The sequence below is a fragment of the Oncorhynchus keta genome, chromosome 4 (assembly GCF_023373465.1).
Source record: "Oncorhynchus keta strain PuntledgeMale-10-30-2019 chromosome 4, Oket_V2, whole genome shotgun sequence".
NCBI classification, from domain to species: Eukaryota; Metazoa; Chordata; class Actinopteri; order Salmoniformes; family Salmonidae; genus Oncorhynchus; species Oncorhynchus keta.
The window spans coordinates 87243769-87267098 of record NC_068424.1 but is presented as its reverse complement, the minus strand read 5'-3'; the positions used below and the strand labels follow the sequence as shown (position 1 = coordinate 87267098).

General features: G+C 48.5%; 1 protein-coding gene across 3 annotated transcripts in view; it reads right to left on the bottom strand.

Moving 5' to 3' along the window:
* LOC127929786 (magnesium transporter protein 1) overlaps window positions 1–23016 on the bottom strand; it is a 28816-nt gene extending 5800 nt beyond the window's left edge. For all 3 annotated transcript variants that reach the window (XM_052518145.1, XM_052518144.1, XM_052518146.1), the window contains exons 1-6: window positions 22867–23016; window positions 21575–21744; window positions 19295–19412; window positions 11322–11462; window positions 9294–9434; window positions 9113–9202 (exon numbers count right to left, since the gene is read on the bottom strand). In XM_052518145.1, the coding sequence (XP_052374105.1) occupies window positions 9113–9202; window positions 9294–9434; window positions 11322–11462; window positions 19295–19412; window positions 21575–21744; window positions 22867–22944 (738 nt within the window). In that variant the 5' untranslated portion in view covers window positions 22945–23016. The remainder of the gene's footprint in view (window positions 1–9112; window positions 9203–9293; window positions 9435–11321; window positions 11463–19294; window positions 19413–21574; window positions 21745–22866) is intronic.
* Between the last annotated feature and the right edge of the window lie 314 nt (window positions 23017–23330).

The following is a 23330-nucleotide window of genomic DNA, read 5'->3' as shown; positions in this document are numbered from 1 at the left end:
TATAGAGAGAGAGAGGGACGTACCACTAGTCCAGCAGTGGGGTTATGTTAAGAGATATCTATAGAGAGAGAGAGGGACGTACCACTTGTCCAGTGGTGGGGTTATGTTAAGAGATATCTATAGAGAGAGAGAGGGACGTACCACTAGTCCAGTGGTGGGGTTATGTTAAGAGATATCTATAGAGAGAGAGAGGGACGTACCACTAGTCCAGTGGTGGGGTTAAGAGATATCTATAGAGAGAGAGAGGGACGTACCACTAGTCCAGTGGTGGGGTTATGTTAAGAGATATCTATAGAGAGAGAGGGACGTACCACTAGTCCAGTGGTGGGGTTATGTTAAGAGATATCTATAGAGAGAGAGAGGGACGTACCACTAGTCCAGTGGTGGGGTTAAGAGATATCTATAGAGAGAGAGAGGGACGTACCACTTGTCCAGTGGTGGGGTTATGTTAAGAGATATCTATAGAGAGAGAGAGGGACGTACCACTAGTCCAGTGGTGGGGTTAAGAGATATCTATAGAGAGAGAGAGGGACGTACCACTTGTCCAGTGGTGGGGTTAAGAGATATCTATAGAGAGAGAGGGACGTACCACTAGTCCAGCAGTGGGGTTATGTTAAGAGATATCTATAGAGAGAGAGAGGGACGTACCACTAGTCCAGTGGTGGGGTTATGTTAAGAGATATCTATAGAGAGAGAGAGGGACGTACCACTAGTCCAGTGGTGGGGTTAAGAGATATCTATAGAGAGAGAGAGGGACGTACCACTTGTCCAGTGGTGGGGTTAAGAGATATCTATAGAGAGAGAGAGGGACGTACCACTAGTCCAGCAGTGGGGTTATGTTAAGAGATATCTATAGAGAGAGAGAGGGACGTACCACTAGTCCAGTGGTGGGGTTAAGAGATATCTATAGAGAGAGAGAGGGACGTACCACTAGTCCAGTGGTGGGGTTAAGAGATATCTATAGAGAGAGAGAGGGACGTACCACTTGTCCAGTGGTGGGGTTAAGAGATATCTATAGAGAGAGAGAGGGACGTACCACTAGTCCAGCAGTGGGGTTATGTTAAGAGATATCTATAGAGAGAGAGAGGGACGTACCACTAGTCCAGCAGTGGGGTTATGTTAAGAGATATCTATAGAGAGAGAGAGGGACGTACCACTAGTCCAGTGGTGGGGTTATGTTAAGAGATATCTATAGAGAGAGAGAGGGACGTACCACTAGTCCAGTGGTGGGGTTATGTTAAGAGATATCTATAGAGAGAGAGGGACGTACCACTAGTCCAGCAGTGGGGTTATGTTAAGAGATATCTATAGAGAGAGAGGGACGTACCACTAGTCCAGCAGTGGGGTTATGTTAAGAGATATCTATAGAGAGAGAGAGGGACGTACCACTTGTCCAGTGGTGGGGTTATGTTAAGAGATATCTATAGAGAGAGAGAGAGGGACGTACCACTAGTCCAGTGGTGGGGTTATGTTAAGAGATATCTATAGAGAGAGAGGGACGTACCACTAGTCCAGTGGTGGGGTTATGTTAAGAGATATCTATAGAGAGAGAGAGGGACGTACCACTAGTCCAGTGGTGGGGTTATGTTAAGAGATATCTATAGAGAGAGAGAGGGACGTACCACTTGTCCAGTGGTGGGGTTAAGAGATATCTATAGAGAGAGAGAGGGACGTACCACTAGTCCAGTGGTGGGGTTAAGAGATATCTATAGAGAGAGAGAGGGACGTACCACTAGTCCAGCAGTGGGGTTATGTTAAGAGATATCTATAGAGAGAGAGGGACGTACCACTTGTCCAGTGGTGGGGTTAAGAGATATCTATAGAGAGAGAGAGGGACGTACCACTAGTCCAGTGGTGGGGTTATGTTAAGAGATATCTATAGAGAGAGAGAGGGACGTACCACTAGTCCAGTGGTGGGGTTATGTTAAGAGATATCTATAGAGAGAGAGAGGGACGTACCACTTGTCCAGTGGTGGGGTTATGTTAAGAGATATCTATAGAGAGAGAGAGGGACGTACCACTTGTCCAGTGGTGGGGTTAAGAGATATCTATAGAGAGAGAGAGGGACGTACCACTAGTCCAGTGGTGGGGTTAAGAGATATCTATAGAGAGAGAGAGGGACGTACCACTTGTCCAGTGGTGGGGTTAAGAGATATCTATAGAGAGAGAGAGAGGGACGTACCACTAGTCCAGCAGTGGGGTTATGTTAAGAGATATCTATAGAGAGAGAGAGGGACGTACCACTAGTCCAGTGGTGGGGTTAAGAGATATCTATAGAGAGAGAGAGGGACGTACCACTAGTCCAGTGGTGGGGTTAAGAGATATCTATAGAGAGAGAGAGGGACGTACCACTTGTCCAGTGGTGGGGTTAAGAGATATCTATAGAGAGAGAGAGGGACGTACCACTAGTCCAGCAGTGGGGTTATGTTAAGAGATATCTATAGAGAGAGAGAGGGACGTACCACTAGTCCAGCAGTGGGGTTATGTTAAGAGATATCTATAGAGAGAGAGAGGGACGTACCACTAGTCCAGCAGTGGGGTTATGTTAAGAGATATCTATAGAGAGAGAGAGAGGGACGTACCACTAGTCCAGTGGTGGGGTTATGTTAAGAGATATCTATAGAGAGAGAGGGACGTACCACTAGTCCAGCAGTGGGGTTATGTTAAGAGATATCTATAGAGAGAGAGAGGGACGTACCACTTGTCCAGTGGTGGGGTTATGTTAAGAGATATCTATAGAGAGAGAGAGAGAGGGACGTACCACTAGTCCAGTGGTGGGGTTATGTTAAGAGATATCTATAGAGAGAGAGGGACGTACCACTAGTCCAGCAGTGGGGTTATGTTAAGAGATATCTATAGAGAGAGAGAGGGACGTACCACTAGTCCAGTGGTGGGGTTATGTTAAGAGATATCTATAGAGAGAGAGGGACGTACCACTTGTCCAGTGGTGGGGTTAAGAGATATCTATAGAGAGAGAGAGGGACGTACCACTTGTCCAGTGGTGGGGTTAAGAGATATCTATAGAGAGAGAGAGGGACGTACCACTAGTCCAGTGGTGGGGTTAAGAGATATCTATAGAGAGAGAGAGGGACGTACCACTAGTCCAGCAGTGGGGTTATGTTAAGAGATATCTATAGAGAGAGAGAGGGACGTACCACTTGTCCAGTGGTGGGGTTAAGAGATATCTATAGAGAGAGAGAGGGACGTACCACTAGTCCAGTGGTGGGGTTATGTTAAGAGATATCTATAGAGAGAGAGAGGGACGTACCACTAGTCCAGTGGTGGGGGGTTAAGAGATATCTATAGAGAGAGAGAGGGACGTACCACTAGTCCAGTGGTGGGGTTATGTTAAGAGAGAGAGAGAGAGGGACGTACCACTTGTCCAGTGGTGGGGTTATGTTAAGAGATATCTATAGAGAGAGAGAGGGACGTACCACTTGTCCAGTGGTGGGGTTAAGAGATATCTATAGAGAGAGAGAGGGACGTACCACTAGTCCAGTGGTGGGGTTAAGAGATATCTATAGAGAGAGAGAGGGACGTACCACTAGTCCAGCAGTGGGGTTATGTTAAGAGATATCTATAGAGAGAGAGAGGGACGTACCACTAGTCCAGTGGTGGGGTTATGTTAAGAGATATCTATAGAGAGAGAGAGAGGGACGTACCACTAGTCCAGTGGTGGGGTTATGTTAAGAGATATCTATAGAGAGAGAGAGGGACGTACCACTTGTCCAGTGGTGGGGTTAAGAGATATCTATAGAGAGAGAGAGAGGGACGTACCACTTGTCCAGTGGTGGGGTTATGTTAAGAGATATCTATAGAGAGAGAGAGGGACGTACCACTAGTCCAGCAGTGGGGTTATGTTAAGAGATATCTATAGAGAGAGAGAGGGACGTACCACTTGTCCAGTGGTGGGGTTATGTTAAGAGATATCTATAGAGAGAGAGAGGGACGTACCACTAGTCCAGCAGTGGGGTTATGTTAAGAGATATCTATAAAGAGAGAGAGGGACGTACCACTTGTCCAGTGGTGGGGTTAAGAGATATCTATAGAGAGAGAGAGGGACGTACCACTTGTCCAGCAGTGGGGTTATGTTAAGAGATATCTATAGAGAGAGAGAGGGACGTACCACTAGTCCAGCAGTGGGGTTAAGAGATATCTATAGAGAGAGAGAGAGGGACGTACCACTAGTCCAGTGGTGGGGTTAAGAGATATCTATAGAGAGAGAGAGAGGGACGTACCACTAGTCCAGCAGTGGGGTTATGTTAAGAGATATCTATAGAGAGAGAGAGGGACGTACCACTAGTCCAGCAGTGGGGTTAAGAGATATCTATAGAGAGAGAGAGGGACGTACCACTAGTCCAGTGGTGGGGTTAAGAGATATCTATAGAGAGAGAGAGGGACGTACCACTTGTCCAGCAGTGGGGTTAAGAGATATCTATAGAGAGAGAGAGGGACGTACCACTAGTCCAGCAGTGGGGTTATGTTAAGAGATATCTATAGAGAGAGAGAGAGGGACGTACCACTTGTCCAGTGGTGGGGTTAAGAGATATCTATAGAGAGAGAGAGAGGGACGTACCACTAGTCCAGCAGTGGGGTTATGTTAAGAGATATCTATAGAGAGAGAGAGGGACGTACCACTAGTCCAGTGGTGGGGTTATGTTAAGAGATATCTATAGAGAGAGAGAGGGAGGTACCACTTGTCCAGTGGTGGGGTTATGTTAAGAGATATCTATAGAGAGAGAGAGGGACGTACCACTTGTCCAGCAGTGGGGTTGTTAAGAGATATCTATAGAGAGAGAGAGGGACGTACCACTAGTCCAGTGGTGGGGTTAAGAGATATCTATAGAGAGAGAGAGAGAGGGACGTACCACTTGTCCAGTGGTGGGGTTATGTTAAGAGATATCTATAGAGAGAGAGAGGGACGTACCACTTGTCCAGTGGTGGGGTTATGTTAAGAGATATCTATAGAGAGAGAGAGGGACGTACCACTAGTCCAGCAGTGGGGTTATGTTAAGAGATATCTATAGAGAGAGAGAGGGACGTACCACTAGTCCAGCAGTGGGGTTATGTTAAGAGATATCTATAGAGAGAGAGGGACGTACCACTAGTCCAGCAGTGGGGTTATGTTAGAGATATCTATAGAGAGAGAGAGGGACGTACCACTAGTCCAGCAGTGGGGTTATGTTATGAGATATCTATAGAGAGAGAGAGGGACGTACCACTAGTCCAGCAGTGGGGTTATGTTAAGAGATATCTATAGAGAGAGAGAGAGGGACGTACCACTTGTCCAGCAGTGGGGTTATGTTAAGAGATATCTATAGAGAGAGAGAGGGACGTACCACTAGTCCAGCAGTGGGGTTATGTTAAGAGATATCTATAGAGAGAGAGAGGGACGTACCACTAGTCCAGCAGTGGGGTTATGTTAAGAGATATCTATAGAGAGAGAGAGGGACGTACCACTAGTCCAGCAGTGGGGTTATGTTAAGAGATATCTATAGAGAGAGAGAGAGGGACGTACCACTAGTCCAGCAGTGGGGTTATGTTAAGAGATATCTATAGAGAGAGAGAGGGACGTACCACTTGTCCAGTGGTGGGGTTATGTTAAGAGATATCTATAGAGAGAGAGAGAGGGACGTACCACTAGTCCAGTGGTGGGGTTATGTTAAGAGATATCTATAGAGAGAGAGAGGGACGTACCACTAGTCCAGCAGTGGGGTTATGTTAAGAGATATCTATAGAGAGAGAGAGGGACGTACCACTAGTCCAGTGGTGGGGTTATGTTAAGAGATATCTATAGAGAGAGAGAGGGACGTACCACTAGTCCAGTGGTGGGGTTATGTTAAGAGATATCTATAGAGAGAGAGGGACGTACCACTTGTCCAGTGGTGGGGTTAAGAGATATCTATAGAAGAGATATCTAGTCCCAGTGGTAAGAGATATTAAGAGATATCTATAGAGAGAGAGAGGGACGTACCACTAGTCCAGCAGTGGGGTTATGTTAAGAGATATCTATAGAGAGAGAGGGACGTACCACTAGTCCAGCAGTGGGGTTATGAGATATCTATAGAGAGAGAGATAGTCAGCAGTGGGGTTATGTTAAGAGATATCTATAGAGAGAGAGAGGGACGTACCACTTGTCCAGTGGTGGGGTTAAGAGATATCTATAGAGAGAGAGAGGGACGTACCACTAGTCCAGTGGTGGGGTTATGTTAAGAGATATCTATAGAGAGAGAGAGGGACGTACCACTAGTCCAGCAGTGGGGTTATGTTAAGAGATATCTATAGAGAGAGAGAGGGACGTACCACTAGTCCAGTGGTGGGGTTATGTTAAGAGATATCTATAGAGAGAGAGAGGGACGTACCACTAGTCCAGCAGTGGGGTTATGTTAAGAGATATCTATAGAGAGAGAGAGGGACGTACCACTTGTCCAGTGGTGGGGTTATGTTAAGAGATATCTATAGAGAGAGAGAGAGGGACGTACCACTAGTCCAGCAGTGGGGTTATGTTAAGAGATATCTATAGAGAGAGAGGGACGTACCACTTGTCCAGTGGTGGGGTTAAGAGATATCTATAGAGAGAGAGAGGGACGTACCACTAGTCCAGTGGTGGGGTTATGTTAAGAGATATCTATAGAGAGAGAGAGAGGGACGTACCACTTGTCCAGCAGTGGGGTTATGTTAAGAGATATCTATAGAGAGAGAGAGAGGGACGTACCACTAGTCCAGCAGTGGGGTTATGTTAAGAGATATCTATAGAGAGAGAGAGGGACGTACCACTTGTCCAGTGGTGGGGTTAAGAGATATCTATAGAGAGAGAGAGGGACGTACCACTTGTCCAGTGGTGGGGTTATGAGATATCTATAGAGAGAGAGAGAGAGGGACGTACCACTAGTCCAGCAGTGGGGTTATGTTAAGAGATATCTATAGAGAGAGAGAGGGACGTACCACTAGTCCAGCAGTGGGGTTATGTTAAGAGATATCTATAGAGAGAGAGAGGGACGTACCACTAGTCCAGTGGTGGGGTTATGTTAAGAGATATCTATAGAGAGAGAGAGAGACGTACCACTAGTCCAGCAGTGGGGTTATGTTAAGAGATATCTATAGAGAGAGAGAGGACGTACCACTAGTCCAGCAGTGGGGTTATGTTAAGAGATATCTATAGAGAGAGAGAGGGACGTACCACTTGTCCAGTGGTGGGGTTATGTTAAGAGATATCTATAGAGAGAGAGAGGGACGTACCACTAGTCCAGTGGTGGGGTTATGTTAAGAGATATCTATAGAGAGAGAGAGGGACGTACCACTAGTCCAGCAGTGGGGTTATGTTAAGAGATATCTATAGAGAGAGAGAGGGACGTACCACTAGTCCAGCAGTGGGGTTATGTTAAGAGATATCTATAGAGAGAGAGAGGGACGTACCACTAGTCCAGCAGTGGGGTTATGTTAAGAGATATCTATAGAGAGAGAGAGGGACGTACCACTAGTCCAGCAGTGGGGTTATGTTAAGAGATATCTATAGAGAGAGAGAGGGACGTACCACTTGTCCAGTGGTGGGGTTAAGAGATATCTATAGAGAGAGAGAGGGACGTACCACTAGTCCAGCAGTGGGGTTATGTTAAGAGATATCTATAGAGAGAGAGAGGGACGTACCACTAGTCCAGTGGTGGGGTTATGTTAAGAGATATCTATAGAGAGAGAGAGGGACGTACCACTAGTCCAGTGGTGGGGTTATGTTAAGAGATATCTATAGAGAGAGAGAGGGACGTACCACTAGTCCAGTGGTGGGGTTATGTTAAGAGATATCTATAGAGAGAGAGAGGGACGTACCACTAGTCCAGTGGTGGGGTTATGTTAAGAGATATCTATAGAGAGAGAGAGGGACGTACCACTAGTCCAGCAGTGGGGTTATGTTAAGAGATATCTATAGAGAGAGAGAGGGACGTACCACTAGTCCAGCGGTGGGGTTATGTTAAGAGATATCTATAGAGAGAGAGAGGGACGTACCACTTGTCCAGTGGTGGGGTTATGTTAAGAGATATCTATAGAGAGAGAGAGGGACGTACCACTAGTCCAGTGGTGGGGTTATGTTAAGAGATATCTATAGAGAGAGAGAGGGACGTACCACTAGTCCAGTGGTGGGGTTATGTTAAGAGATATCTATAGAGAGAGAGAGGACGTACCACTAGTCCCAGTGGTGGGGTTATGTTAAGAGATATCTATAGAGAGAGAGAGGGACGTACCACTAGTCCAGCAGTGGGGTTATGTTAAGAGATATCTATAGAGAGAGAGAGGGACGTACCACTAGTCCAGTGGTGGGGTTATGTTAAGAGATATCTATAGAGAGAGAGAGAGGGACGTACCACTTGTCCAGTGGTGGGGTTATGTTAAGAGATATCTATAGAGAGAGAGAGGGACGTACCACTTGTCCAGTGGTGGGGTTATGTTAAGAGATATCTATAGAGATAGAGAGGGACGTACCACTTGTCCAGTGGTGGGGTTATGTTAAGAGATATCTATAGAGAGAGAGAGGGACGTACCACTTGTCCAGTGGTGGGGTTATGTTAAGAGATATCTATAGAGAGAGAGAGGGACGTACCACTAGTCCAGTGGTGGGGTTATGTTAAGAGATATCTATAGAGAGAGAGGGACGTACCACTAGTCCAGTGGTGGGGTTATGTTAAGAGATATCTATAGAGATAGAGAGGGACGTACCACTTGTCCAGTGGTGGGGTTATGTTAAGAGATATCTATAGAGAGAGAGGGACGTACCACTTGTCCAGTGGTGGGGTTATGTTAAGAGATATCTATAGAGAGAGAGGGACGTACCACTAGTCCAGCAGTGGGGTTGTTAAGAGATATCTATAGAGAGAGAGAGGGACGTACCACTAGTCCAGCAGTGGGGTTGTTAAGAGATATCTATAGAGAGAGAGAGGGACGTACCACTAGTCCAGCAGTGGGGTTGTTAAGAGATATCTATAGAGATAGAGAGGGACGTACCACTTGTCCAGTGGTGGGGTTATGTTAAGAGATATCTATAGAGATAGAGAGGGACGTACCACTTGTCCAGTGGTGGGGTTATGTTAAGAGATATCTATAGAGAGAGAGAGGGACGTACCACTTGTCCAGTGGTGGGGTTCTTGTGGGCGTAGGGAGGTCCTCTAATGTGGTTCCACATCTGACCTGAAGTCATGATCAGGCAGAAACACTAGAGAGAACACACACCGTTGACAATGACTCAACACTTATTCATCCATAACTTTGATTCTCAGCTACATAATGAACCAGTGTGTTCCTACCAGAGCAGAGAAGGCCCAGACGTTCTTGTTGTAGAGGAATTCCAGGTTGTTTCTGCGGAGGTAAGCCAGTCCTCCTATCACTGCCAGCAGGAATCCCAGCATCAACGGCCCCGCATAGTTAGGAGGACGGATCACACGGATCTACAGAGAGAGAGAGAGACACACACACAGTCAGCCTGATCACCTATACATATAAACACAGACTAATGCATTACGCAGAGTCTTCGAGTGAGAGTTGAAAGTTGGGTTGGCGTCCCCCCTTGGGTTGTGCCGTAGCGGAGATCTTTGTGGGCTATACTCAGCCTTGTCTCAGGATGGTAAGTTGGTGGTTGAAGATATCCCTCTAGTGGTGTGGGGGCTGTGCTTTGGCTGGGTGGGGTTATATCCTTCCTGTTTGGCCCTGTCCGGGGGTGTCATCGGATGGGGCCACAGTGTCTCCTGACCCCTCCTGTCTCAGCCTCCAGTATTTATGCTGCAGTAGTTTATGTGTCGGGGGGCTAGAGTCAGTTTGTTATATCTGGAGTACTTCTCCTGTCCTATTCGGTGTCCTGTGTGAATTTAAGTATGCTCTCTCTAATTCTCTCTTTCTCTCTTTATTTCTCTCTCTCGGAGGACCTGAGCCCTTGGACCATGCCTCAGGACTACCTGACATGATGACTCCTTGCTGTCCCCAGTCCACCTGGCCATGCTGCTGCTCCAGTTTCAACTGACCTGAGCCCTAGGACCATGCCCCAGGACTACCTGACATGATGACTCCTTGCTGTCCCCAGTCCACCTGGCCGTGCTGCTGCTCCAGTTTCAACTGTTCTGCCTTATTATTATTGGACCCTGCTGGTCATTTATGAACATTTGAACATCTTGGCCATGTTCTGTTATAATCTCTACCCGGCACAGCCAGAAGAGGACTGGCCACCCAACAGAGCCTGGTTCCTCTCTAGGTTTCTTCCTAGGTTCTGGCCTTTCTAGGGAGTTTTTCCTAGCCACCGTGCTTCTACACCTGCATTGCTTTCTGTTTGGGGTTTTAGGCTGGGTTTCTGTACAGCACTTTGAGATATCAGCTGATGTACGAAGGGCTATATAAATACATTTGATTTGAATTTGAAAGGTGAAGAGGTGAGAGGTCAGGAGGGGCTACCTGTACATCAGTGAAAGGTGAAGAGGTGAGAGGTCAGAAGGGGCTACCTGTACATCAGTGAAAGGTGAAGAGGTGAGAGGTCAGGAGGGGCTACCTGTACGCCAGTGAAAGGTGAAGAGGTGAGAGGTCAGGAGGGGCTACCTGTACGCCAGTGAAAGGTGAAGAGGTGAGAGGTCAGGAGGGGCTACCTGTACATCAGTGAAAGGTGAAGAGGTGAGAGGTCAGGAGGGGCTACCTGTACATCAGTGAAAGGTGAAGAGGTGAGAGGTCAGGAGGGGCTACCTGTACATCAGTGAAAGGTGAAGAGGTGAGAGGTCAGGAGGGGCTACCTGTACATCAGTGAAAGGTGAAGAGGTGAGAGGTCAGGAGGGGCTACCTGTACATCAGTGAAAGGTGAAGAGGTGAGAGGTCAGGAGGGGCTACCTGTACATCAGTGAAAGGTGAAGAGGTGAGAAGTCAGGAGGGGCTACCTGTACGCCAGTGAAAGGTGAAGGGGTGAGAGGTCAGGAGGGGCTACCTGTACATCAGTGAAAGGTGAAGAGGTGAGAGGTCAGGAGGGGCTACCTGTACATCAGTGAAAGGTGAAGAGGTGAGAGGTCAGGAGGGGCTACCTGTACATCAGTGAAAGGTGAAGAGGTGAGAGGTCAGGAGGGGCTACCTGTACATCAGTGAAAGGTGAAGAGGTGAGAGGTCATGAGGGACTACCTGTACATCAGTGAAAGGTGAAGAGGTGAGAGGTCAGGAGGGGCTACCTGTACATCAGTGAAAGGTGAAGAGGTGAGAGGTCAGGAGGGGCTACCTGTACATCAGTGAAATGTGAAGAGGTGAGAGGTCAGGAGGGGCTACCTGTACATCAGTGAAAGGCGAAGAGGTGAGAGGTCAGGAGGGGCTACCTGTACATCAGTGCGGTCCCCGACCCAGCGGGCCAGTTGTTCTGCAGCGAAGCCTCTGACCTGCAGCTCATAGGAGTCAGACTTCTTAGGCTTCCCTTTAGCAGGGAAATGGATGAAGGAGGGAGCCGAGTTCATATTCAACTGGGGAGACAAAGACAGATATATAAATACTACTATATACACAAATAACAGATATATAAATAATACTATATACACAAATAACAGATATATAAATACTACCATATACACAAATAACACAAGATTATAAATACTACTATATACACAAATACTACTTAACTACTACTATATACACAAATAACACAGATATATAAATACTACTATATACACAAATACTACTTAACTACTACTATATACACAAATAACACAGATATATAATTACTACTATATACACAAATAAAATACTACTTAACTACTACTATATACACAAATAACACAGATATATAATTACTACTATATACACAAATAAAATACTACTTAACTACTACTATATACACAAATAACACAGATTATAAATACTACTATATACACAAATACTACTTAACTACTACTATATACACAAATAACACAGATATATAAATACTACTATATACACAAATACTACTTAACTACTACTATATACACAAGTAACACAGATTATAAATACTACTATATACACAAACACTACTTAACTACTACTATATACACTGCTCAAATAAATAAAGGGAACACTAAAATAACACATCCTAGATCTGAATGAATGAAATATTCTTATTAAATACTTTTTTCTTTACATAGTTGAATGTGCTGACAACAAAATCACACAAATTATCAATGGAAATCAAATTTATCAACCCATGGAGGTCTGGATTTGGAGTCACACTCAAAATTAAAGTGGAAAACCACACTACAGGCTGATCCAACTTTGATGTAATGTCCTTAAAACAAGTCAAAATGAGGCTCAGTAGTGTGTGTGGCCTCCACGTGCCTGTATGACCTCTCTACAACGCCTGGGCATGCTCCTGATGAGGTGGCGGATGGTCTCCTGAGGGATCTCCTCCCAGACCTGGACTAAAGCATCCGCCAACTCCTGGACAGTCTGTGGTGCAACGTGGCGTTGGTGGATGGAGCGAGACATGATGTCCCAGATGTGCTCAATTGGATTCAGGTCTGGGGAACGGGCGGGCCAGTCCATAGCATCAATGCCTTCCTCTTGCAGGAACTGCTGACACACTCCAGCCACATGAGATCTAGCATTGTCTTGCATTAGGAGGAACCCAGGGCCAACCGCACCAGCATATGGTCTCACAAGGGGTCTGAGGATCTCATCTCGGTACCTAATGGCAGTCAGGCTACCTCTGGCGAGCACATGGAGGGCTGTGCGGCCCCCTAAAGAAATGCCACCCCACACCATGACTGACCCACCGCCAAACCGGTCATGCTGGAGGATGTTGCAGGCAGCAGGACGTTCTCCACGGCGTCTCCAGACTCTGTCACGTCTGTCACATGTGCTCAGTGTGAACCTGCTTTCATCTGTGAAGAGCACAGGGCGCCAGTGGCGAATTTGCCAATCTTGGTGTTCTCTGGTAAATGCCAAAGGCGGAGGTAGTGGTCCTGCTGCTGGGTTGTTGCCCTCGTACGGCCTCCTCCACGTCTCCTGATGTACTGACCTGTCTCCCGGTAGTGCCTCCATGCTCTGGACACTATGCAGACAGACACAGAAAACCTTCTTGCCACAGCTCGCATTGATGTGTCATCCTGGATGAGCTGCACTACCTGAGCCACTTGTGTGGGTTGTAGACTCCGTCTCATGCTACCACTAGAGTGAAAGCACCGCCAGCATTCAAAAGTGACCAACACATCAGCCAGGAAGCATAGGAACTGAGAAGTGGTGTGTGGTCACCACCTGCAGAACCACTCCTTTATTGGGGGTGTCTTGCTAATTGCCTATAATTTCCACCTGTTGTCTATTCCATTTGCACAACAGCATGTGACATTTATTGTCAATCAGTGTTGCTTCCTATGTGGACAGTTTGATTTCACAGAAGTGTGATTGACTTGGAGTTACATTGTGTTGTTTAAGTGTTCCCTTTATTTTTTTGAGTAGTGTATATAACTACTACTATACTTCAGTCTGGTTTTAGACCCCATCATAGCACTAAGACTGCACTTGTGAAGGTGGTAAATGGCCTTTTAATGGCGCCAGACCGAGGCTCTGCATCTGTCCTCATGCTCCTAGAACTTAGAACTGCTTTTGATACCATTGATCACCACAATCTTTTGGAGAGATTGGAAACCCAAATTGGTCTACACGGACAAGTTCTGATCTGGTTGAGATCTTAGCTGTCGGAAAGATATTAGTTTGTCTCTGTGGATGGTTTGTCCTCTGACCAATCAACTGTAAATGTCGTTGTTCCTCAAGGTACCGTTTTAGGACCACTATTGTTTTCACTATATAGTTTTACCTCTTGGGGATGTCATTCGGAAACATAATGTTAACTTTCACTGCTATGCGGATGACACACAGCTGTACATTTCAATGAAACATGGTGAAGCCCCAAAATTGCCCTCGCTTGAAGCCTGTGTTTCAGACATAAGGAAGTGGATGGCTGCAAATGTTCTACTTTTAGACTCGGACAAAACAGAGATGCTTGTTCTAGGTCCCAAGAAACAAAGAGATCTTCTGTTGAATCTGACAATTAATCTTGATGGTTGTGCAGTCGTCTCAAATAAAACTGTGAAGGACCTCGGCGTTACTCTGGACCCTGATCTCTCTTTTGAAGAACATATCAAGACCATTTCAAGGACAGCTTTTTTCCCCATCTACGTAACATTGCAAAAATCTGAAACTTTCAGTCCAAAAATGATGCAGAAAAATTAATGCATGCTTTTGTCACTTCTAGGTTAGACTACTGCAATGCTCTACTTTCCGGCTACCCGGATAAAGCACTAAATAAACTTCAGTTAGTGCTAAATACGGCTGCTAGAATCCTGACGAGAACCAAACAAGGTGATCATATTACTCCAGTGCTAGCCTCTCTACACTGGCTTCCTGTTAAGGCTAGGGCTGATTTCAAGGTTTTACTGCTAACCTACAAAGCATTACATGGGCTTGCTCATACCTATCTCTCTGATTTGGTCCTGCCGTACATACCTACACGTACGCTACGGTCACAAGACGCAGGCCTCCTAATTGTCCCTAGAATTTCTAAGCAAACAGCTGGAGGCAGAGATTTCTCCTATAGAGCTCCATTTTTATGGAACGGTCTGCCTACCCATGTCAGAGACGCAAACTCGGTCTCAACCTTTAAGTCTTTACTGAAGACTCATCTCTTCAGTGGGTCATATGATTGAGTGTAGTCTGGCCCAGGAGTGTGAAGGTGAACGGAAAGGCACTGGAGCAACGAACCACCCTTGCTGTCTCTGCCTGGCCGGTTCCCCTCTTTCCACTGGGATTCTCTGCCTCTAACCCTATTACAGGGGCTGAGTCACTGGCTTACTGGTGCTCTTCCATGCCGTCCCTAGGAGGGGTGCGTCACTTGAGTGGGTTGAGTCTGGGTTGAGTCTGGGTCTGAGTCTTCCTGTCTGGGTTGGCGCCCCCCTTGAGTTGTGCCGTGGCGGAGATCTTTGTGGGCTATACTCGGCCTTGTCTCAGGATGGTAAGTTGGTGGTTGAAGATATCCCTCTAATGGTGTGGGGGCTGTGCTTAAGCAAAGTGGGTGGGGTTATATCCTGCCTGTTTGGCCCTGCCCGGGGGTATCATCGGATGGGGCCACAGAGTCTCCTGACCCCTCCTGTCTCAGCCTCCAGTATTTATGCTGCAGTAGTTTGTGTCGGGGGGCTAGGGTCAGTCTGTTATATCTGGAGTATTTCTCCTGTCTTATCCGGTGTCCTGTGTGAATTTAAGTATGCTCTCTCTAATTCTCTCTTTCTTTCTCTCTCTCAGAGGACCTGATCCCTAGGACCATGCCTCAGGACTACCTGGCATGATGACTCCTTGCTGTCCCCAGTATCCCTGGCCGTGCTGCTGCTCCAGTTTCAACTGTTCTGCCTGCGGCTATGGAACCCTGACCTGTTCACCGGACGTGCTACCTGTTCCAGACCTGCTGTTTTCAACTCTCTAGAGACAGCAGGAGCGGTAGAGATACTCTTAATGATCGGCTATGAAAAGCCAACTGACATTTACTCCTGAGGTGCTGACTTGCTGCACCCTCGACAACTACTGTGATTATTATTATGTGACCCTGCTGGTCATCTATGAACATTTGAACATCGTGGCCATGTTCTGTTATAATCTCCACCCGGCACAGCCAGAAGAGGACTGGCCACCCCTCATAGCCTGGTTCCTCTCTAGGTTTATAATCTCCACCCCTCATAGCCTGGTTCCTCTCTAGATTTATAATCTCTGCCCCTCGTAGCCTGGTTCCTCTCTAGGTTTATAATCATCACCCCTCATAGCCTGGTTCCTCTCTAGATTTATAATCTCCACCCCACATAGCCTGGTTCCTCTCTAGGTTTCTTCCTAGGTTTTGGCCTTTCTAGGGAGTTTTTCCTAGCAACCGTGCTTCTACACCTGCATTGCTTTGCTGTTTGGGGTTTTAGACTGGGTTTCTGTACAACACTTTGAGATATCGGCTGATGTAATATTATTATTATTATATTATGTAAGAAGGGCTATATAAATCAATTTGATTTGATTTGATTATAACAGTCAGGCCGGTTCTAGCAGTCAGGGAGACAGGCCAGTTCTAGCAGTCAGGGAGACAGGCCGGTTCTAGCAGTCAGGGAGACAGGCCGGTTCGAGCAGTCAGGGAGACAGGCCGGTTCCAACAGTCAGGGAGACAGGCCGGTTCCAACAGTCAGGGAGACAGGCCGGTTCGAGCAGTCAGGGAGACAGGCCGGTTCCAACAGTCAGGGAGACAGGCCGGTTCGAGCAGTCAGGGAGACAGGCCGGTTCCAACAGTCAGGGAGACAGGCCGGTTCGAGCAGTCAGGGAGACAGGCCGGTTCCAACAGTCAGGGAGACAGGCCGGTTCGAGCAGTCAGGGAGACAGGCCGGTTCCAACAGTCAGGGAGACAGGCCGGTTCGAGCAGTCAGGGAGACAGGCCGGTTCTAACAGTCAGGGAGACAGGCCGGTTCGAGCAGTCAGGGAGACAGGCCGGTTCCAACAGTCAGGGAGACAGGCCGGTTCTAACAGTCAGGGAGACAGGCCGGTTCCAACAGTCAGGGAGACAGGCCGGTTCTAACAGTCAGGGAGACAGGCCGGTTCTAACAGTCAGGGAGACAGGCCGGTTCGAGCAGTCAGGGAGACAGGCCGGTTCGAGCAGTCAGGGAGACAGGCCGGTTCTAACAGTCAGGGAGACAGGCCGGTTCTAACAGTCAGGGAGACAGGCCGGTTCCAACAGTCAGGGAGACAGGCCGGTTCGAGCAGTCAGGGAGACAGGCCGGTTCGAGCAGTCAGGGAGACAGGCCGGTTCCAACAGTCAGGGAGACAGGCCGGTTCCAACAGTCAGGGAGACAGGCCGGTTCTAACAGTCAGGGAGACAGGCCGGTTCTAACAGTCAGGGAGACAGGCCGGTTCTAACAGTCAGGGAGACAGGCCGGTTCCAACAGTCAGGGAGACAGGCCGGTTCGAGCAGTCAGGGAGACAGGCCGGTTCTAACAGTCAGGGAGACAGGCCGGTTCCAACAGTCAGGGAGACAGGCCGGTTCCAACAGTCAGGGAGACAGGCCGGTTCTAACAGTCAGGGAGACAGGCCGGTTCTAACAGTCAGGGAGACAGGCCGGTTCTAACAGTCAGGGAGACAGGCCGGTTCCAACAGTCAGGGAGACAGGCGGTTCCAACAGTCAGGAGACAGGCCGGTTCCAACAGTCAGGGAGACAGGCCGGTTCTAACAGTCAGGGAGACAGGCCGGTTCCAACAGTCAGGGAGACAGGCCGGTTCCAACAGTCAGGGAGACAGGCCGGTTCCAACAGTCAGGGAGACAGGCCGGTTCCAACAGTCAGGGAGACAGGCCGGTTCCAACAGTCAGGGAGACAGGCCGGTTCTAACAGTCAGGGAGACAGGCCGGTTCTAACAGTCAGGGAGACAGGCCGGTTCTAACAGTCAGGGAGACAGGCCGGTTCTAACAGTCAGGGAGACAGGCCGGTTCCAACAGTCAGGGAGACAGGCCGGTTCTAACAGTCAGGGAGACAGGCCGGTTCCAACAGTCAGGGAGACAGGCCGGTTCCAACAGTCAGGGAGACAGGCCGGTTCCAACAGTCAGGGAGACAGGCCGGTTCCAACAGTCAGGGAGACAGGCCGGTTCCAACAGTCAGGGAGACAGGCCGGTTCTAACAGTCAGGGAGACAGGCCGGTTCCAACAGTCAGGGAGACAGGCCGGTTCCAACAGTCAGGGAGACAGGCCGGTTCGAGCAGTCAGGGAGACAGGCCGGTTCTAACAGTCAGGGAGACAGGCCGGTTCCAACAGTCAGGGAGACAGGCCGGTTCCAACAGTCAGGGAGACAGGCCGGTTCCAACAGTCAGGGAGACAGGCCGGTTCCAACAGTCAGGGAGACAGGCCGGTTCCAACAGTCAGGGAGACAGGCCGGTTCCAACAGTCAGGGAGACAGGCCGGTTCCAACAGTCAGGGAGACAGGCCGGTTCCAACAGTCAGGGAGACAGGCCGGTTCCAACAGTCAGGGAGACAGGCCGGTTCCAACAGTCAGGGAGACAGGCCGGTTCTAACAGTCAGGAAGACAGGCCGGTTCTAACAGTCAGGGAGACAGGCCGGTTCTAACAGTCAGGGAGACAGGCCGGTTCTAACAGTCAGGGAGACAGGCCGGTTCTAACAGTCAGGGGAGACAGGCCGGTTCTAACAGTCAGGAGACAGGCCGGTTCTAACAGTCAGGGAGACAGGCCGGTTCTAACAGTCAGGAGACAGGCCGGTTCTAACAGTCAGGGAGACAGGCCGGTTCTAACAGTCAGGGAGACAGGCCGGTTCTAACAGTCAGGGAGACAGGCCGGTTCTAACAGTCAGGGAGACAGGCCGGTTCTAACAGTCAGGAGACAGGCCGGTTCTAACAGTCAGGGAGACAGGCCGGTTCTAACAGTCAGGGAGACAGGCCGGTTCTAACAGTCAGGGAGACAGGCCGGTTCTAACAGTCAGGGGAGACAGGCCGGTTCTAACAGTCAGGGAGACAGGCCGGTTCTAACAGTCAGGGAGACAGGCCGGTTCTAACAGTCAGGGAGACAGGCCGGTTCTAACAGTCAGGGAGACAGGCCGGTTCTAACAGTCAGGGAGACAGGCCGGTTCTAACAGTCAGGGAGACAGGCCGGTTCTAACAGTCAGGGAGACAGGCCGGTTCTAACAGTCAGGGAGACAGGCCGGTTCTAGCAGTCAGGGAGACAGGCCGGTTCTAACAGTCAGGGAGACAGGCCAGTTCTAACAGTCAGGGAGACAGGCCGGTTCTAACAGTCAGGGAGACAGGCCGGTTCTAACAGTCAGGGAGACAGGCCGGTTCTAACAGTCAGGGAGACAGGCCGGTTCTAACAGTCAGGGAGACAGGCCGGTTCTAACAGTCAGGGAGACAGGCCGGTTCTAACAGTCAGGGAGACAGGCCGGTTCTAACAGTCAGGGAGACAGGCCGGTTCTAACAGTCAGGGAGACAGGCCGGTTCTAACAGTCAGGGAGACAGGCCGGTTCTAACAGTCAGGGAGACAGGCCGGTTCTAACAGTCAGGGAGACAGGCCGGTTCTAGCAGTCAGGGAGACAGGCCGGTTCTAACAGTCAGGGAGACATGCCAGTTCTAACAGTCAGGGAGACAGGCCGGTTCTAACAGTCAGGGAGACAGGCCGGTTCTAACAGTCAGGGAGACAGGCCGGTTCTAACAGTCAGGGAGACAGGCCGGTTCTAACAGTCAGGGAGACAGGTCGGTTCTAGATAACATGTGAAGGGTGAACTGAAAGAGATATAGAGAGAGATAGAAGAGTTATACCATCTGAAAGACGTCAGATCCTTCATCAAAGTCGACGGTAGCGAAGAAGACCTTGTTGGTGAAGGCACTGGAGTAACGCCAGGAATTAGCTAGGATCTGGTACTCCTCGTCAGCCTGTCTGTAGAGGGGGTGGACACACACAGCATGTCAAATACCTTTCAATATTTCAGATAGCAATGATTTAGTGTGTCCAGAACAATGGAACTAATAGAATAGTGCTGAATAAATCATACCATAAACAAATAATATGACATGTATTTGCCCCAACCATGTGACCATGTGACCATGTGACCATGTGACCCCTTACTGGCAGACTAGACACAGTCTCTGTTACTGACAACCATGTGACCATGTGACCCCTTACTGGCAGACTAGACACAGTCTCTGTTACTGACAACCATGTGACCCCTTACTGTCTCTGTTACTGACAACCATGTGTAAAACTAACATGTGACCCCTTACTGACAGACTAGACACTGTCTCTGTTACTGACAACCATGTGACCCCTTACGGTCTCTGTTACTGACAACCATGTGACCCCTTACTGACAGACTAGTTACTGACTGGCAGACTAGACACAGTCTCTGTTACTGACTGGCAGACTAGACACAGTCTCTGTTACTGACTGGCAGACTAGACACAGTCTCTGTTACTGACTGGCAGACTAGACACAGTCTCTGTTACTGACTGGCAGACTAGACAGTCTCTGTTACTGACTGGCAGACTAGACACAGTCTCTGTTACTGACTGGCAGACTAGACACAGTCTCTGTTACTGACTGGCAGACTAGACACAGTCTCTGTTACTGACTGGCAGACCTGACAGTCTCTGTTACTGACTGGCAGACTAGACACAGTCTCTGTTACTGACTGGCAGACTAGACACAGTCTCTGTTACTGACTGGCAGACTAGACACAGTCTCTGTTACTGACTGGCAGACCTGACACAGTCTCTGTTACTGACTGGCAGACTAGACAGTCTCTGTTACTGACTGGCAGACTACACAGTCTCTGTTACTGACTGGCAGACTAGACAGTCTCTGTTACTGACTGGCAGACTAGACACATTCTCTGTTACTGACTGGCAGACTAGACAGTCTCTGTTACTGACTGGCAGACTACACAGTCTCTGTTACTGACTGGCAGACTAGACAGTCTCTGTTACTGACTGGCAGACTACACAGTCTCTGTTACTGACTGGCAGACTACACAGTCTCTGTTACTGACTGGCAGACTAGACACATTCTCTGTTACTGACTGGCAGACTAGACACAGTCTCTGTTACTGACTGGCAGACTACACAGTCTCTGTTACTGACTGGCAGACTAGACAGTCTCTGTTACTGACTGGCAGACTAGACACAGTCTCTGTTACTGACTGGCAGACTAGACAGTCTCTGTTACTGACTGGCAGACTACACAGTCTCTGTTACTGACTGGCAGACTACACAGTCTATGTTACTGACTGGCAGACTAGACAGTCTCTGTTACTGACTGGCAGACTACACAGTCTCTGTTACTGACTGGCAGACTACACAGTCTCTGTTACTGACTGGCAGACTAGACACAGTCTCTGTTACTGACTGGCAGACTAGACACAGTCTGTTACTGACTGGCAGACTAGACACAGTCTCTGTTACTGCCTGGCAGACTAGACACAGTCTCTGTTACTGACTGGCAGACTAGACACAGTCTCTGTTACTGACTGGCAGACTAGACACAGTCTCTGTTACTGACTGGCAGACTAGACAGTCTGTTACTGACTGGCAGACTAGACACAGTCTCTGTTACTGACTGGCAGACTAGACACAGTCTCTGTTACTGACTGGCAGACCTGACAGTCTCTGTTACTGACTGGCAGACCTGACAGTCTCTGTGTCTGTTACTTGCAGACGGGTTTGAGAAGAGAAACACATGTTTTGCTCTATGAAGTAGTCTGTCATGTTGTCTATTTGAAGTGTTCTCTCAGTATCCTGACATGCATCACTTTGGGGTGAACAATGAGAGAAGACTTGAAATGGACAACATGGCGGTGTACACATCGTACAATTACTCCATGGAGCAAATCATGTATTTATTTTCACAATTAAAACGGACACAGACTTTTTATGACACTCCTGTTTCCACTAAATGAGGACGAAGACAGTATTGCCAAGCTATGGTTGGTCGAAAATCCCCTGCGCTACACCAAACATTACCCACCCGATAACTCCCAAGTCATGGATACCAAAAATCTTTGTTTAAATCTCATTATGTGGTGTCACAATCTGTAGCGAACTTACTTGCAGACGCCACACTGTCTCTGTGGCTGCAGGGCGGTGAACATGATGACCACAGAGTAGTTCCTGGGAGGAGCCTTCACAAAGCGACGAAACTTCTCCCCGTTCATACGGATCACAGCTCTCTTCCCTGTCCAGTCCATAAGCTGACTCACCTTCTCAGAGAGCAGGGTCTGGAGGGAGAAAAGGGGTTAGAGGTCAGAGTCGTATAGCGACCTGGTCCATCAGCTGGCCCACCCACTCAGACAGCAGGGTCTGGAGGGAGAGAGAAGAGAGGTTAGGGTCTTAAACCAGCCCAGTTCATCAACTAGCTCCCCCTCTCAGAGAGCAGGGTCTGGAGGGAGAGAGAAGAGAGGTTAGGGTCTTATACCAGCCCAGTCCATCAACTAGCCCCCCCTCTCAGAGAGCAGTCTGCAGGGAGAGAGAAGAGAGGTTAGGGTCTTAAACCAGCCCAGTTCATCAACTAGCCCCCCCTCTCAGAGAGCAGGGTCTGCAGGGAGAGAGAAGAGAGGTTAGGGTCTTAAACCAGCCCAGTTCATCAACTAGCCCCCCCTCTCAGAGAGCAGGGTCTGGAGGGAGAGAGAAGAGAGGTTAGGGTCTTATACCAGCCCAGTTCATCAACTAGCCCCCCCTCTCAGAGAGCAGGGTCTGGAGGGAGAGAGAAGAGAGGTTAGGGTCTTAAACCAGCCCAGTTCATCAACTAGCCCCCCCTCTCAGAGAGCAGGGTCTGGAGGGAGAGAGAAGAGAGGTTAGGGTCTTATACCAGCCCAGTTCATCAACTAGCCCCCCCTCTCAGAGAGCATAGTCTGGAGGGAGAGAGAAGAGAGGTTAGGGTATTAAAACCGGCCCAGTTCATCAACTAGCCCCCCCTCACAGAGAGCAGGGTCTGGAGGGAGAGAGAAGAGAGGTTAGGGTCTTATACCAGCCCAGTTCATCAACTAGCCCACCCTCACAGAGAGAAAGTATCTACTTCCTAGCTAGCGCTAAAAGAGGGCGCCTTCCTGACCCGGAAGTGCTAACAGTTTAGTAGATGCGGATTATAGCTGCAGGAAGGTTAAAAGTTTTCGACCAAATAGAACATAGCCATGTCAATAAGTGATTTGTTAGTTATTACAAGTATCTAGATAGCTATATCTGCAGCATTTCGACGATGCAAACTAGCTAGGTAACCGGTTCCTGGCTAAAAGTTCATAGCTAGCTAGCTCGAACCATGAGCTAACGTTAGCGATTTAGTAAGTTTACGATGCTTGCAGTGTGATGATTATGTCACCGTGCGCTAAGAATAATATCTATACCTCCTTTTTCTTTTGTCCGGTTGAAGGGACACCGTATAAAGTCAACACCAACAGCAACACAGTTAGATACATGTTCATTCTATTTCACAGAGGCGCTCTCCGTCAGTCGTCTGGCCACGGAGTCGCTGTTACATTCCTATTGGTACAATTTCAGCTTCAAGAGCCAATGGCGTGATAGAGGAAGAGACCGTAGATCCTGGTTGGGCCGCTCTGCTTATTGTCCCCGCCCGGTGGAGGAGGTGCCCCCAGGAGAGTCATCTCGCTGGCTATTTCTTTACGGTCTGGGCGGGATGGGGACTAGGACAAACTCAGCAACAACAAAAGAAACGTCCTCTCACTGTCAACTGCGTTTATTTTCAGTTTAACATGTGTAAATATACAACTGAGACCGAGACATAAACTGAACAAGTTCCACAGACATGTGACTAGCAGAAAGGGAATAAACAGTGTTTAAACACTTTACA